Raw genomic sequence first — 17,069 nt, 5'->3', positions numbered from 1 at the left:
TGTTAATATAAGAAACTGAATATAAAGTAATTTCAGCACATAAAACTTCAGATCATAGCATAAATTTTGCTTTCTTTAGCTAATCCTTTTTTCCCCCCGAATCAACCTGTTCAGAGATGGTATTACATGTCTCTGGTGCATATGGGACTTGAACCTGGGCCTCTTGGTTCAGATGTAGGGACACTACCACTGTTCCACAAGAGGGTTGTATAGTTTTCAGAGATCATTACATCATTCAAACTATATCAGTTAACTTTCTTTGATAAATCTTCCAAGAGCATTTTCACTATTTCAATAAATTGGCACAATGATCAATTTCTTGCCCAGTTATAAGTTGGTTGAAAGTTTAATGCTCTAAAGCTAAAACAGTCACTGGGGTGGCATGATGGCTCAGTGGTTAGCACTGCTGCCTCGCATTGCCAGGCTCCTGGGTTAAATTCTAGCCTCAGGTGACTGTCTGTGTGAAGGTTGCACGTTCTCCCCTGTCTGTATTGGTTTCCTCCAGGTGCTCCTGTTTCCCTCCACAGTCCAGAGAGGTGTAGGTTAGTGGATTGGCAATGCTAAATTGCCCACAGTGTCCAGGGATATGTAGATTGGTGGATTAGCCATGGGAAATGCAGGGTTACAAGGATATGATTGGGAGGAGTGGAGTCTGGGGGAGATGCTGTTCGGAGAGTTGGGCCAAATAGCCTTTTTTCACACTGTAGAGGATCCAATGAAATTAAATATCAGGGGAAACAATACAATATCACTATTCTCAACTCTTAAAATCACATTTGGTCAAAAATATAACAAATCAATTTTAAGCATTGCAAACTGAAAATTCTTGCAAAATGGCTTGTACTGTATGTTAAAATGTGACAGACATTATATCTTAATTGCATATATAATCACTGATAATTTTGAAGTTTCAATCATACAACTGTACTCATGAAAAAAATAACAATGTTCCACATCTTATATACAAAAGCTTTTCATTGATAATAGGGACATTGATGCTTAACAGCACCAGAAAAACCATACCTGTAAAGATCAGATTCTAATAAAGTTAGCTGCCGTGCAATTTCTATTGGATGCAAAGTTAGCAGGTCAAATGCTTCAACTTGACCAATTCTACTTATGTGCCATTCTATGGAAGGGGGCAAACTTTCAAACGTGATAGCATGTGATGGTCCATTTGCTTGTGCCTGTTTTTTCCTTAGGATGATTTTACTGATAGATTCAACCCATTTCTTCATGGCTTTACCTGTATCACAAAACAGCAGAGGTTACTGAGATCACACTATATTAATAAAATACCACGGTTTTTGTAGTTATTGCATATTTCTAAAGACAGATTTTCTATAATTTAGGGCTCCTCACCTCGAACTGTCCCAATAAATTCTTCAAGTTGATATAATAATTCTGCATCTCTTTCAAAGTCATAGAAATGATGTTCCACCCAGTGTCGACATACATTCAGAACTCTTTGAGAAAACAATTTAAAAAATGTAAAATCTATATTGGGAATTTTAACCAGCTTTCACATTAATACCATTTAATGCTCAATAGGCAGGAACAAACTTATCCAGAATTATATTTTGCTGAATAAGAACTTGCTAAAATCCATACAAAATACTGAATTTCATTAGCAGGATAAAATATTCACACCATCTTTGAGCCTTTGACTTTCAATACTTTCTAAACATTTATGTATCATAACGCTGAATTAAAAGTTTGTCAAGTTACAATCCATAATAAACACAATGTAAAAATTACAGTCCAAGATTAAGAGTGATGTATTTCCAAATATTATCTCCTTCAGTTCGCTCTGTTCTGGTTATTCAGGCGGACAATGAAGATCCGAAGGCATAATATGAAGTATAGTGTGCTCGTGGTATGTCACCTTTCTGTCTCAACAAAAACAAAACTTATCACATGTCCATTTTAAAGTTTGAATATTTGCTTTAATTATTTCCAACTGTATTGTTAACCTGACTATAAGTCTCAACAACTACTTATGTTTCGTTAATGGAATTATTTTATTTTGTGCTTAGTTTCCCTTGAGTTTCTCATTTAGCTGTTTAGGTTTCACCTCATGGTGTACTTTTTAGTTATGGAAAGTACAAGCTTTCTATGTCTGTAAGTATATATTCAAAGTAAATTCTGTTTTTCTTCTATATTACTGATAGTCTGCTCCAAGCTACCTTCTGCAATCTCTTTTATCAATACTACACCTTACCTACCCCTTCAAGTGAATTTCAGAATCATCATTACGATATTTGTTGATCAGTGCAAACAGCAACAATGAATTAAGTTGTCTGACTTATGTTGGTCATATTATCTGAGCTGTTGGTCTGCAAGTTCACATAAATACAGCATTATACAATATTACCTGTAGATGACCACTGGTAATTTAAAAATTGGAAGAATTTAAGATGGTCATTATGTACATTATAATTTGAAGTATATGATCATGCATGACAAAAGTATTGATCTTGCACCACAAAATTGAAATTGAACAGTTTGACATGCGTATGATTCTTAGATGTGGCATTAGTTCCAATTCAGAGGATTCAGCAATCATAAGAACATAAGAACTCGGAGCAGGAGTAGGCCATCTGGCCCTTTGAGACTGCTCCGCCATTCAATAAGATCATGGCTGATCTTTTCATGGCCTCAGCGCCACTTACCGAACCTCTCACCATAACCCTTAATTCTTTTACCGTTGAAAAAAATCTATCTTAGCTTGAAAAACATGTACTGAGAAAGCCTCAACCACTTCACTGGGCAGGGAATTCCATGGATTCACAACACTTTGGGTGAACAAGTTCCTTCTCAATTCAGTCCTAAATCTGTTCCCCTTAATTTTAAGGCTATATCCTCGTATCCTAGTTTCACCCACCAGTGGAAACGTGCTCTCTACTTCCAGCTTATCTATTTCCTGCACAATTTAATGTTTCGATAAAACTCCCCCTCATTTTTTGAAATTCCAATGAATGTAATCCCAGTCTACTCAGTCTCTCTTCATAAGCCAAACCCTTTAACTCCGAAATCAACTAAGTGAACCTCCTCTGCACCTGTTCTAGTGCCAGTTCATCCTTTCTCAAGTAAGGAGACCAAAACCACACACAATACTCCAGGTGTGGCCTCACCAGCACCCAGAGCAGCTGCAATATAATCTCTCTGCTTTTAAACTCAACCTGTTTAGCAACAAAGTACAAAATTCAATTTACCATTTTAATTACCTGTTGCACCTGTAGCCCAACCTTCTGTGATTCATGCACAAAGACACCCAGGTCCCTCTGCACAGCAGCATGCTGCAATTTCTTACCATTAAAGCAATAGTCCTTTTTACTGTTATTCCTACCGAAATGGATGACTTCACATTTATTAACATTGTATTCCATCTGCCAGATCTTTGCCCATTCACTTAAACTATCCATGTCCCATTGCAAAGTTTCACAGTCCTTTGTACACTTTGCTCTAGATATGCTTTGATGATGAACTAGCAGAATCAGAGTGGTTTGGCACCTAGTTTTCTTTAAAACACAATCAGATTAATGAGAGATTTTGTACAAAATTGCAATATCACAAAGACATTACATATTTCTCGATGAAAGGTTTTTCTTAAAGATTCAGTTGAATCACTAATCCCCATGATTTTTATCACAGGATTACACTTTTGTTTTCTTATGGCTTGAGCATCTAGATAGCTGATTGCTGAGATAATTCCATGGTCAATCAAAATAAAACTGGTTCATTTCTATGCAATGAAGAGCTATGCATGAATAAGTTGTACTGATCATGAGGTTAAATCACAGAATTGCACAGTCTCAAATTTAATGTCCCACAATCTTAATTGTAATATTTGAAGTCTGAAGATACAGTTTTGAAGGAAATTAAAGCTCCAGGTCTCCAGCCTGCTCGTGAACGATAAAGGATGCAACATCAATCTCAATGGGCTCCACCTTTTGAAAGCCATCGCAAAATCTGACTAAGTGGACACGGGTGATTTTACTAGGTAAAGTAACATAAATGGAGAAGTCTGGAGACCAACTTCAGTTTTAGTGAAACAAAACCACTTCCATCTTTATGCATATAAAGTAATGCTCTGCTAATAATTCATTGCCTCTCAAATGAAAACATTGCTCAGAAATACAATCTGCTAGGAAGAAAGAAATAATTCCTCAATAAGCCTAACAATGGCATCTCAAAATGCAAAACAACATATGATTCCAAATTAGATTGTTATTGTCAATAAGAAACTGAAGGCCTCAGAACAGAGATCATTTATGAAGTAGGTGTGCAAGTGTTACAATGGCAACTGCATTACAACTATATGAATAGCAGGTTTTATTAATACGACTGAAAGCATGCAAGTGTTAATTCCTTCCCTGAATGTGCAAAATGAAGCAGTGACAATTGTGGTCACAAGTCAATGTCCAAGGTAAACTAAATAACGTTAAGGTTGAGTGGGAAGAAGTTTCACCACAGGATCCAGATTGTTTAGGAAACAGAACACTGGATAGAAGTCTGTTTGTTTCCTCACTTGCTGTTGGATCTCTAGAGTCAGAATGGCGCAGACTAGTTGCAAGGCTTGGTTGCTAAACAATCAATCAGTTTCAGGGCTCCCTCTGTCAGATTTTTACCAACTGCAGAAGATGATATTACTTATTAGCCAGATATTAAACTGATTTAGCATCTTGTTGAAATATATCATTTCATAAGTACTGAAAATCCTACAGCATCTCAATTTTACATGCAGTGTCATGAAGTACTACTTACCGAAGTTGCACAGGTTGAACGTATTCTTTCCTAAAACGTTTCAATTCTGCACTGAGAGGCTGATCACCATGTTCCATTGCCTTCCGATCAGCTTCTGTAGGCTCCGGCTCTGGAATCTCAAATCTAACATCAAATTCAATATAAAAATATAAAATCATATTATGTACAGAGTCATAACGTGCACATGTTATAAGTTATAACTTTAATTCATTCGGCCAAATAAGTATTACGTCAGTGAACCTGCATTTTGCTCAGGTAATAAATGCAGCAGAACAAGCTTAATTCAAACATAATTAAATTTGGCTTGGAATCAGAATGTACATACTGACAGAATAAACTGTCATAGAACAGCATCGTACAGCATGGAAACAGACCCTTCGGTCCAACTCATCCACACTGCCCAGGCAACCCAATCTGACCTGGGCTCATTTGCCATCATTTGGCCCATATCCCTCTAAACGTGAGTGAATATTATGTCATGACTGTCTTCACATTCATTATCTTTCTTTTCCTTCATTAATTATTTGCTTCTGTATTTCACTTTGTGAATCAAATCAGACAACCCAACAGCTCTATGCCACTGTTCATAGCTCACCCTTTCAGCACAACTTTGGTAGCAAACACCACACATCCAACTAAACTCAAAATGATTTTCTGTTCAATCACAAGGTATTGAAAAAGTTTATCCAAGTTCAAGACACCATAATAATTCATCACCCAATTAGCTTAAAGACACAAAAGTCAGACACAAAAAATGCTCAATTAACACAAAATACATAAATAACTCACAACTTTCAAAATCTTTGTTTAAAGCAAATCAAATTTCTACGATCCACACAATTCAAAAGCAACAGCCTCAAACTCTGACCTTTCCTTATAAAAGGCACCACATTTATATTAATCCATTCCAGAATCTAACTCAAATCAAGCTCATTGCTGACAAACTATGCTCTACTCAACATTCTGGTTCAGTCATGCTCCTGACTTCTCCTCATTGTTACGCTTTCAGTGTAGGCTGATTGGAATTTTGCAAGAGATGGCTGAAGGGAAAAGATCAAAGTTTATATCAACCATTCTGCGCCTATTTGAAGACAAAATGAAACTAAATGGCAATTAAGTAACAAATACAAATGAAAAAAGGATAATAAAAGATACATCAGGGTGAATTTTCTGAGTACACTGCCACTTTATCTCTCTTTTTAAATAAAAGGAGACAGCTGCATTTCTGATAGGAGATATCCGTGCAGGACATTTATCATACTTCTATTCTGCCATAGTGCTTTTGTAGTGAGAATTGCTGGGGGAGGCAAACCACATCCTCTTTTGAAAGCAGTCAGCTGCTGAATTCTGGAACTTCTAAGGTCCAGAATCTCAGACAGCCAGTTTGACAGCTGCTGTCAAAAGATAAGTGCGTAAATTAAGTTTGAGGGATAGGGCGCAGTGAGGGTAAGGTGTCAGATAGGTAGGGAGGTAGAGTGCCAACTAACTAAGGTGCCAACTGGTGGTAGGCAGGGTGCTGCGGTGCAATGTGATAAGGGAGCTATGTAACTGATCAGTGTTTACAGTTGGTCAGGGTGAGTGGGAGCCAGGTCTGGTGGCGGGGTCAGGGTGGAGGCAGATTGGATGCGGAGTGGTGAAAGGGGGAGTGAGTCTGAAGGGGGAAGGGGAAACAGATTTGCAGGGGTTTCAGGTGGAGTTCAGTCTAGAGCTCAATATGGAGCTGTGAGGGGCAATGGCCTGATGCAGACAAGTACTGAAGGTGGGGTAAGTGGATCTGGAAAGGGTGAAGGAAGTTTGGTCAGGTCTGGAGTGAGTGAAGGGAGGTTAATTCCTGGGATGGGAATGGTTGGTGGGAGTCAGGGCTAGAAAGTGGATGAAGGTGGGGGTGTAATCCTAAGTATGCAAAATGGGGATCAAAGCAGGTGTAGGGAGTTGGGGAGCACAGCCAGTGAAAGGTGGTCAGGTCCGAGGGAATGGGACAGTTTCTGGGGTCTGTAACTATACTGGGGGAGGTGTACATTTGGATGCAAGAGTTAAGTATGGGGTCATTTGAATTGTTACTCAGGAGTCAGACTATAGATTTAATACTCTAACGACTTCTAAATAACTACAATATTTGCTTAATTTAATGAGAAGCCTCAGAATTTTGTGATTTAAATGGAGACTTGTGGAGAGTTCAAGACACTGAGGAATTGCCCAGTGGAATCTTGTAGGATTTCCTGGGCAATTTCTTCAGTCTGCTTCCATGGGGATTCTGCAAGGTTCCCATTCTCGCTGGAACAACAACTGTACCAACAGAAAATTCAGGCCAACAGGAGAAAAGGACAAAAATAAAGGACAAGAATGGAGATTATAAGAGTCAGAGAAGAGATCTGGCAGTCCCAGAACCCTAAGTGGTTGTTTATATTTGGGAACTTGAAGACAGACCATGAATCACAATGGAAGAGATGTCTCCCTACTACTGAAATATTTGCAATCCAGAAAGTACAAAGGAGGCGAGATGCAGCACAAAGTGGGGCCAGTTTAATTTGTAGGATAAAGCACGCCCACAAATATTTCCATACCTGTACAAATAAATAAAGCATTTTAGAGACAACTGCTAAACTTCAATGAAAACTGCTATCAATTCAATGCAGAAAAAACAAATATTCTACAATCTGAAATATCAGTAAACAAAGAAGTTTTTCCTCCAAGCATATGAAGTGGTTAGCTTTCTTCAGCAACATATGTGTTTACTTTAAAGCTTTCAAATGTTGCCCTTGGGCAATTGTACTGCTGAGTTAGTAAAATTATTGAATTCAGTTAAGCATTTGCCCTTGCGTATCTATTACAATTACAGAGGATAATTTTATGAATTAATAACAAATGTAAAATTTTCAAAGAACAACTGTCTAAAAAAAACTATCACAATAACATACCTTTCAATTAAAAGGCCTAGCAACTCCCGAGGTTTGCAGAAGGACCGATACGTTGTGAGGAATGTCCTAACAAAGTTTGGGTCTGGAGAAACACAAAGTATTTTGAGCATGATTTGCTTAAAATGATACCCGCAAAATAAAAGCTTTCTTTTCCTGAAAATAAAAAGATGCATTAATTTATGATACTTAAAGGATCATTTCCAAATATTTTTGTTTATTAGCTCCATTACATGATGCCTCAAAAAAATCATTGTTTTAAAAAAAAATTGATGAATTGCCATATTTGCATATATGAAATAAGTGTTCTGATGATGTCATATTGGATCGAAACATTGACTGTTTCTCTCTCCAGAGATTATGCCAGACATACAGTAGAACTTCGCCAGCATTTTTTCTGTTTACAGACGAACCTAGATTATTCAAATACCAATTACCAGTGATCACTTCTTTTGTTTACAGTGATTAAACAGGCACCGTCTCCAAATGACTGACAGCTCGTCCTCTCTCTCTCTCTCTCTCTTTCCCCACACTTTCCCTGGAATTCTACACACGGGAGTACCCTCAACCCCCCTTCACCACATAATCCCGCTAACATTGACCTGTACAGGATAAAGATGGAACCTGTCAAAAAATTGCAGTAAAAGTTGTGTGCGCGCGCGTGAGTGTGTTCGTGCGCGCTATTTGGAGACGAACCCCACAAAGGCAACTGCAGCAGCAGCAGTCTTGTTGGTGTACAATCCAGCTGTCCCGGTGGGGCGGGGGGTGGAATCAGTGTTGGGCAGGGTTTGTCGCGGGGAGGGGTGGGGGTGTTGCATGGGGTTGGGGGTGGGTGTTGGTGGCGGAGGGGGGAGCAGGTTTGGTGTGGGGGAAGGTGTTGCACAGGGTTGTGGGCAGGGGCAGTTTTGGGGGTTTGGGGGCGGGGAGGTGTGGCATGCAGTTGGGAGTAGGGGGAGGTGTTGCATGGATTTGGGGGCTGGGCGGTGTCGGATGGCTTTGGGGGTGGTGGAGGGTGGTGGTGGAGGTGGGGCCTCGCGCGCTGCGTGCTTCGGCAGTCTCCTGAACGGGGAGCAGACTTTAAAAAATCCAAGCCCAGAGGAATGGCATTTAATCGATTAACCGAATAATCGATTATCCGAACGAAATAGTGCCTGCCCATCACGTTTGGATAATCGAGATTCCCCTATATATTACATGAAGTACATCTGCCCTTTTCTTTGAAATATATTTTTTCTCATCACACTTAAGTGCCTGCGATACACCTTGGATGTGACATCAATCTGAACAGATTACTTGATTTCTTGTGTGCAAGTGACCTATAAATTTTGCTGACGGTGTTCATTTCATAAATTTTGCAGGTGGAGACGCTAGGTGAGAAAGGGAGCATAGATTTAACCACACATCCCACATCTCTTCTATGGAGTATAAGCTACAAGGAAGTATCTAATTGTTAAGTGACTGTCAAATAATTAGGCAAAAGTTACAGGTGTAACGAAAATTAAAACAGATAGGTTACATGTTAGAATAAAATTGATTCATTTGTGAAACTATCTTCAGGTTGAGAATATGAGTATAAAATTCCTTTTTTTGATGTGCTCAGTCAACAAAACCATCTCTGGATTTTTGATAAACATTTATCTTTGTTGTGGAGGTGCCAGTGTTGGACTGGGGTAGACAAAGTTAAAAATCACAACATCAGGTTATAGTCGAACAGGTTTATTTGGAAGTACAAGCATTCAGAATACTGCTCCTTTGTCAGGTAGCTACGCTGAAAGCTTGTGTTTCCAAATAAACCTGTTGGACGATAACCTGGTGTGTGTGATTTTTAAATTTGTTCTTGTGACAGCTTATCTGATTACAAATCCTTTCTTTTGTTTTAGTTCTCCCAAGGTATTCCAAATCCAAAGTGTACCAGCAAACAGTTTGAGCCAATGTTATTTTCATGTTCCAGGTTTTTACTTTGCCAGGGTATTTCTATCTGTCTACCACTGTAGAATATATTTCAACCAATAAAGAATCGATCAATCACTAAACCTGCCTTCTCTGAACAGACCATATGATTCACCAAGCAACGTATTTCACTGTCATCCAGTACCCAATAGCTGACCAGGTAAATCATTCAAATAATTGTTGCTATTTTCGCTAAATGTATTCAGTACTTTCTAAAGTAAAAAACATCATATTTACGAAACACATGCAGTGTTATTGCTCAAGTTGCTCACAGATGCATATCCAAGTGACAGTGAGAAACGCTGTGCATTACTTCTCCAACAGGAGTTTATTATGCACTTTTTCATCTCTTCCTTTCTAGTTTCTGTGTCAATTCCTCAGAGGATGTCATTGCTGCTTACCTCCTACCTTTGAGATCTTGGGTTGCAGGCCTACCTAATTTCCTGCAGCAGGAATACAAAGTGGATGCCAGATTGGTAATGGAACGGTGCACTGGACCGTTTGAGGTCTTTTGCTTACAATTTGAGCAGAGCAGCAACAAAATCTGTGGAGCCACCTTAGTTCTGCAAATTTAAAAAAACTTTTACACATTTTCAAAAAGAAAGTCTGTTCCATTTTTTAAACTTCTATTAATATTGATCACCAGTCTGTGAACATCGCAGTGCCAAAAACTCCCCAATGGTTAACTTGGATTTCTACGTGCCAAATTGTGACATTTCACACAGTCTACATGCGGTAAATTTAAAATGCATTTGGTATGGATCCAATCAAATGTTGAGATTAGTGCAGTTGCCCCTTGTTTCACTAAACATTTAAAATAAGCTTACTGTCGTAAGCTGGCAAGATCGAAAGACTGATTTTGCAGAGGATTCTCATGAAAGACACGGTGACTGAAAAAAATATAATATTTGCTGATTTTCTTATCATGCTGTTCCAGTTAATTCCATGCAGCAATGGGCAATATTTAAGTTGTGCTTATTTGCCTGTCAGTACTATAAAATAAGTTCTACTATAAAGATTGTACAATCACGCATCATGGCCCTACTCTATTTGAAACCCCGAATAAAAGATTTTGCATATGGAACAAATATCAGTTCAAATCTCGAAAATCAGTACAAAAATTGCAAGAATTCAATTCAATCCCATATTGAAACCCTATTTACCACTCTTCTAAATCCTTCACCCTATTCAACTGTACAAGTAGTTTTGGTAATTTCAGTACATAATAAATATTTTGTTTGATCTATTAAAGTCAAAGAGTCATAAAGATGTGCAGCATGGAAACAGACCTTTCGGTCCAACTCATGCACGCCAACTAGATATCCTAAATTAATCTCGTCCCAGTTGCCAGCATTTCGTCCATATCCCTCTAAACCCTTCCTATTCATACACCCATACCTTTTAAATGTTGCAATTGCACGAGTCTCCACCACTTCCTCTGGCAGCTCATTCCAAACATGCACCAGTCTCTCTGTGAAAACGTTGCCCCTTAGGTTAGGTCCCATTCAAGTTTTTCCCCTCTCACCCCAAACCTCTAGTTCTGGTCTCTCCCACCCCAAGCAAAAGACCTTGTCTGTACCTCCTAACCATGCCTCTCATAATTTTACAAACCTCGAGAATGTCATCCTTCAGCCTCCAACGCTTGAAGGAAAACAGCCCCAGCCTATTCAGCCTCTCTCTATAGCTCAAACCCTCCAACCTGGGCAACATCTGTGTAAATCTTTTCTGAACCCTTCCAAGTTTAACAACATCGTTCCGATAGGAGGGAGGCCAGAATTGCATGCAATATTCCAAAAGTGGCCTAACCAACATCCTGTACAGTTGCAACATGACCTCCCAACTCCTATACTCAATGCTCTAACCAATGAAGGAAATCATACCAAATCCCTTCTTCACTATCTGATCTACCTCCACGTTCAAGAAACAATGAACCTGCACTCCAAGGTCTTTGTTCAGCCACACTCCCCGGGACCTGACCATTAAATTTATAAGTTCTGCTCTGTTTTACCTTTCCAAAATGCAGCACCTCACATTTATCTAAACTAAACTCCACCTGCCACTCCTTGGCACATTTGCCCATCTCATCAGGATCCCGCTGTACTCGGAGGTAACTTTCTTTGCTGTCCAGTACTTTTCCAAATTTGGTGTCATCTACAAACTTATTAACTATCCTATTATTCTCCCCACTGCCCCCTTCCCCCACCCCTAGTCTTAGCAAAACGCTCAGAGACACAGTATGGTTTTACCTCCTTCATCTTTATTCCTGGCCCTGGAGGGAGAGAGAATTGATCATCCACATGCACAGGGACATGAGTTCACGGTCGTCTCTGGAACAGCAGTTTCTCAATAAACTTTACAGTCATTTTATAGGGAGGAGCATCCAGATAAGGCAACATACATATTAATTGGGCGACCATTACAATGAATGAGTATCAATAGCAGAGACCAAGCCTTTACTGTTATACAATGAATGTTCTTAACCTTGTTAACTGGATTCACACAATGGATACTTTTCCCTTTGTTAGCTGACCGTACATACTTCTTAACACTTCCAATATTGTTAATTGGCTGTATATAATAACCACTTTTCCACCTTGTTAACACATTACCCTTGCCTCCAGCACCACATTGTTAACTGTAAGTTCTTATCTGATTTGTGTCATGCTCATCTGAACCTCTTGTTTCACAAAACTCAGAACTTAACTCTTTCCCTGCTTGCTTGTACCCTATTCACATTCTCATTCCCTCCTTTTATCAATACATGATAACCACTCAGATGGTACTACCAGCTTTCATAAGACTCTGACAGCCAATATTTAAGCAGTTATTGACACACAGCATACAATAATTATAACAGCAAAAATTATTAGTCCGTTGCAGTAATTAGACTTTGAAGAATCCTTTCATGGAGGAAAAGTCACCAGTAAAGTTCCTAAAGTCCTTAGTGACCACTCCATCTCCTCCAAGCAGAGTGGAAACGATGCAGACCTCCAAAATCTCATTTAGTAAGGTCCAACCTGAAAACAAAACTCAGTCTGTTCTTGCATCACTCCTCGGAGAAAACTCATTTCTTGGATAAGGGCAGTTAAATGTTTCATAAAACCGACGAGACTTCCGTCCTTGCAGAGATGCTTCAGATGGAGGATATCAGCGCATCTGAGCGTACAGTGCAGCAGTTGCAACTGCAGGCTAGGTGAACCAGCATTCCTTGTTGCATCTGCTCCCGTTCTGCCGTTAAATGTAACAAAGCCAACTGGATGTTGTGATATTAGCATGATCAGTGAACCTTCATATCCCTTAAATGATTGAAAGGCAAGGTAAAGCTCACACAGAAAGGCCATGGACAAAAAGCATACCGACCTCCTCTTCATTGTTGTTAGTTTCTTCACTTTTTGTGCTCATGACTGGAGAGTTGATTGAATCTGTTGGATCAGGTTGTGAAGGGGTGGGCGGTGGTCCGAAGGCATGCTTTACCTGTGAATGGAGAAACTCTAGAGATGATGTTAGGTGCTGAAGGTACCTTTGCATTTCCTGTCTCATTCCTTTCTTGCCAAGGTGGATATCAGTATGAAGACTGTCACAAATTTAACTACACTAAATTGTGTCTGCCTATTTCAATGTTCTTTGAATTCTTGAAGTCTGTTATTCTGTTCACTATTTATGACATTATCAAGTTTTATACAATCCATAAACTTCTGAATTGTACTGCCTAAACAATTCAGTCAATTACAAACAACAATCAATAGTCCTAAAATCAAATCCTCGGTTGCCTCCTTTCAGGTTATTCAAAAATTATTTGCCTTTTACAAATTGACACTTGGCTAATATGAAAGGTGTCAGGAAAAGTATTTCAAAAGTCTGGAACAGCAAGAAAACAACAAAATGTTTCCTGTGCTTTAGCAATTGAAGAGGCAGTTTCAGTCCAGATTTAAATCTCAAATTTTCAGGGGAAACAAATGCTGAATATTTTAAAATATGGACTCCAAATGAAACTTCCCAAATAAAACAGTTGAAATTACAGTGACAACTTTGGTAGAGATCAACATTCTTTGAATTTGCAATATGAAGGGGGCCAATAAAGTCTTAACAATAATGAACAGAATTTATGCAGCTCAGCCTCAAGTTCTAATATTCTTTAGGAAATCTTAAAACATCAAACTAAGAATGCACTTTTTTTTTGTGAACACTCCGCATTAAAAACACAACAGCAAAGATATTATAATACAATACTCTCATCTGGCTACAGCATGATCACTTGAGCCAACTGCTTCTTTTAAAGAGGCATTGTAGAATTTCAAACAAATCAGGGGCTCAAGAAGCTCAATTAGTTTTAAGTTTACAAGTTTGATAATTTTAAAAAAGAAAATAATGTTGTACAATTTCAATGTAAAAACAAATTTGCCCCACTACATAGCCCACAAAACACACTGAATTGAGATCCTCATTCAAATAAGGCAAAACAGTTAATTGAAAGGATTTTCTGAACCAGTATTTTAACAAATCAAAATTTTTAAACATCAAACACTCTCAGCGTGGCACAATTTACACTGAAACTTGCCCCCTTGGCCCAAGTATTAGCACAACTTTCATTTCAGCGTTTTCTTGAATTTTCTTTGCACCTTCTCACTGAAATTACACTTATAAAAAGACAAAGCACTTGCAGCGGACTTCATGGTGCCACACAATCCAAACCACTCTTTTCCACCAGAACAAAGACTCTCAGAGCCTCAAATTTCTCCGCTAGGGGACTTTAACCAGTTTCTCACTTGACTCCTCACAGGGGCTTGAACCCCACTTAAACATAGAGAACCTGAATACCACTTAAACACAGAGAGCTCAAATCCCAATTAAACACAGAAAACTCAAATTCCAATAAAACACGGAAGGGCCAAATTCCAATTAAACACAGTAGGCTCAAAGCTCACATAAACACAAAGTTCGAACCTCAGCACAGTGCGGAGGACTTAACTTCAAATCAACGCACTCAGTAGACTCGAACAGAGTACCGCGCAGAGGACTCAACCTCAATCACACCCCGCTCCCCACAATGCAGCACAGAGGACTCGAAACTCTGCCTGCCAGCATGCTTGCGAAACTGTGTCTCTAGATTGAACTAATTACCGTTGGAGGAATCCGTAGAATAGAGAGCAATTGAGCGAGGGGACCGACTCTGACACACAGGAATATCGAGAGGGACCAAGGTTTAAAATCTTACCTTGTGGGCCTGTCCGTCTCGAGATACCAATGTTCCGAGCAACCGCTGACACTGACCGATCGTAACTATCTGTTTGGATCCTGCTGACTACACCAATATTGTCGTCCCGCTCCCCCCTTCAGTCAAAACAAAACACTCGGAGACACAGTGTAGCTTTACCTCATTCATCTTTATTCCTGGCCCTGGAGGATCGAGAACGATCACCCATGTGCACAGAGACATGAGTTCACAGTCTTCTCTGGATAGCAGTTTCTCAAAGAACTATATAGTCATTTTACAGGGAGGAACATTCAGATAAGCGACTATTAAAATTAACAAGCAGACACCAAGCCCTTTACTGTTATACAATGAATGTTCTTAACCTAGTTAACTGGATTCATACAATGGATACTTTCCACCTTGTTAGCTGACTTTGTATACTGAATGCTTCCAATATTGTTAAATGGCTCTACATAATGACTGCTTTTCCACCTTGTTAAGCCTTTACCCTTGCCACTGTTAACTGTAAGTTCTTATCTGATCTGAGTCATGTTCAGCTGAACCTCTTGTTTCACAAAACTCAGAACTTAACTCTTTCCCTGCCAGCTTATACACTCTACACTGTCTTAATACCTCCTATGTTCACATCCAAATCATTTACAAAAGTGATGAAAAGCAGTGGGCCCAGCACACCATTGGTCACAGGCCTCTCGTGTGAAATATAACCTTCCACCACACCCTCTGTCTTCTACCTTTGAACCAGTTCTGTATCCAAATGGCTCGTTCTCCCTTTATGCCATGTGATCTAACATTGCTAACCAGTCTACCATGAGGAATCATGCAAATGCCTTACTAAAGTCCCTATCAACTACGCCCACCATTATACCCTCATTAATCTTCTTAATTGCTTCTTCAAAATACTTAATCAATTTTGTGAAACATGATTTCCCATGCACAAAGCCATGCTGACTATCCATAATCAGTCATTGCCTTTCCAAATAGATGTAAATCCTGTCGTTCAGGATTCCCTCCAACAACTTGCCCACCACCGATGTCAGGCTCTCCAGTCTACAATTATCTGGCTTTTCCTTACCACCTTTCTTAAATACTGGCACCACGTTGGCCAACCTCCAGTCTTCCAGCACCTCACCTATGACTATCAATGATATAAATATCTCAGCAAGGAGCCCGGCAATCATTTCCCCTAAGTGTTTGAGGGTACACCTGATAGGTCCTGGGGATTTATCCACCTAAATGCACCTTAAGACATCCAGCACCACCTCCTCTGTAATACAGACATTTTTCAAGATGTCACCATCTATTTCCCCACATTTCTCCTTACCCACCCAAGGTGAACTTCAACATTTTCCCCCTGAATTAATGCATTTTCATGGTTTTAGCATGTAACTTTGATGATGTTATTTTTGTATATTACGAAAAGATGCGCTACATTGGAACAATTACTTCAATCTTCTGTTAATAAAGAAGATAATGTGCGAATGTCACTAAGCTAAGAGTCTCGGCATCAGCGTGGTTCGTCTGCAGGTGCAACAAGCAACTAAGAAGGCAAATGGAATTTTGTCCTTCATTGTTAAAGGGATTGAGTTTAAAAGCAGGGAGGTTATGTTGCAGCTGTTTAGGGTGCTAGTGAGGTCACACCTGGAGTACTGTGTGCAGTTTGGCCTCCTTTCTTGAGAAATAACATACTGGCACTGGAGGGGGTGCAGAGGAGGCTTACTAGGTTGATTCAGGAGTTGAGGGGTTTGGCTTATGGGGAGAGACTGAGTAGACAGGGATTACATTCATTGGAATTTAGAAGAATGAAGGGGGATCATATAGAAACACAAAATTATTTTTTTGTTAAATTAGCTTAGATTCTCTACAGTGTGGAAACAGGCCCTTGGGCCCAACAAGGACACACCGCATATCCGAAGAGTAACCCACCCCCTTCTGATTAATGCACCCAATGCTATGGACAATTTAGCAAGGCCAATTCACCTGATCTGCACACCTTTGGATCGTGGGAAGATACTGGAGCACCTAGAGGAAACCCAAGCAGACACAGGGAGAATATGCAAATTCCATACAGACAGTTGCCTGAGGCTGGAATCGAACCAGGGCCCTGGTGCTGTGAGGCAGCAGTGCTAACCACTAAGCCACCGTAGATAAGATTGAAGTAGAGAGGATGTTTCCACTGGTGGGTAAAATTACGACACAAGGGCATAGCCTCAAAATTAGGGGGA

General features: G+C 39.6%; 1 protein-coding gene across 2 annotated transcripts in view; it reads right to left on the bottom strand.

Moving 5' to 3' along the window:
* Window positions 1-17,069, bottom strand: part of LOC140483199 (son of sevenless homolog 1) — a 285,798-nt gene that overhangs the window by 35,539 nt on the left and 233,190 nt on the right. For both annotated transcript variants that reach the window (XM_072581258.1, XM_072581259.1), the window contains exons 11-14: window positions 7,686-7,767; window positions 4,768-4,890; window positions 1,363-1,466; window positions 1,024-1,246 (exon numbers count right to left, since the gene is read on the bottom strand). In XM_072581258.1, the coding sequence (XP_072437359.1) occupies window positions 1,024-1,246; window positions 1,363-1,466; window positions 4,768-4,890; window positions 7,686-7,767 (532 nt within the window). The remainder of the gene's footprint in view (window positions 1-1,023; window positions 1,247-1,362; window positions 1,467-4,767; window positions 4,891-7,685; window positions 7,768-17,069) is intronic.

Source organism: Chiloscyllium punctatum, chromosome 11 (genome assembly GCF_047496795.1).
Source record: "Chiloscyllium punctatum isolate Juve2018m chromosome 11, sChiPun1.3, whole genome shotgun sequence".
Taxonomy (NCBI): Eukaryota; Metazoa; Chordata; class Chondrichthyes; order Orectolobiformes; family Hemiscylliidae; genus Chiloscyllium; species Chiloscyllium punctatum.
The sequence above is the reverse complement of the archived record's forward strand: the minus strand, read 5'-3'. Positions and strand labels throughout refer to the sequence as shown.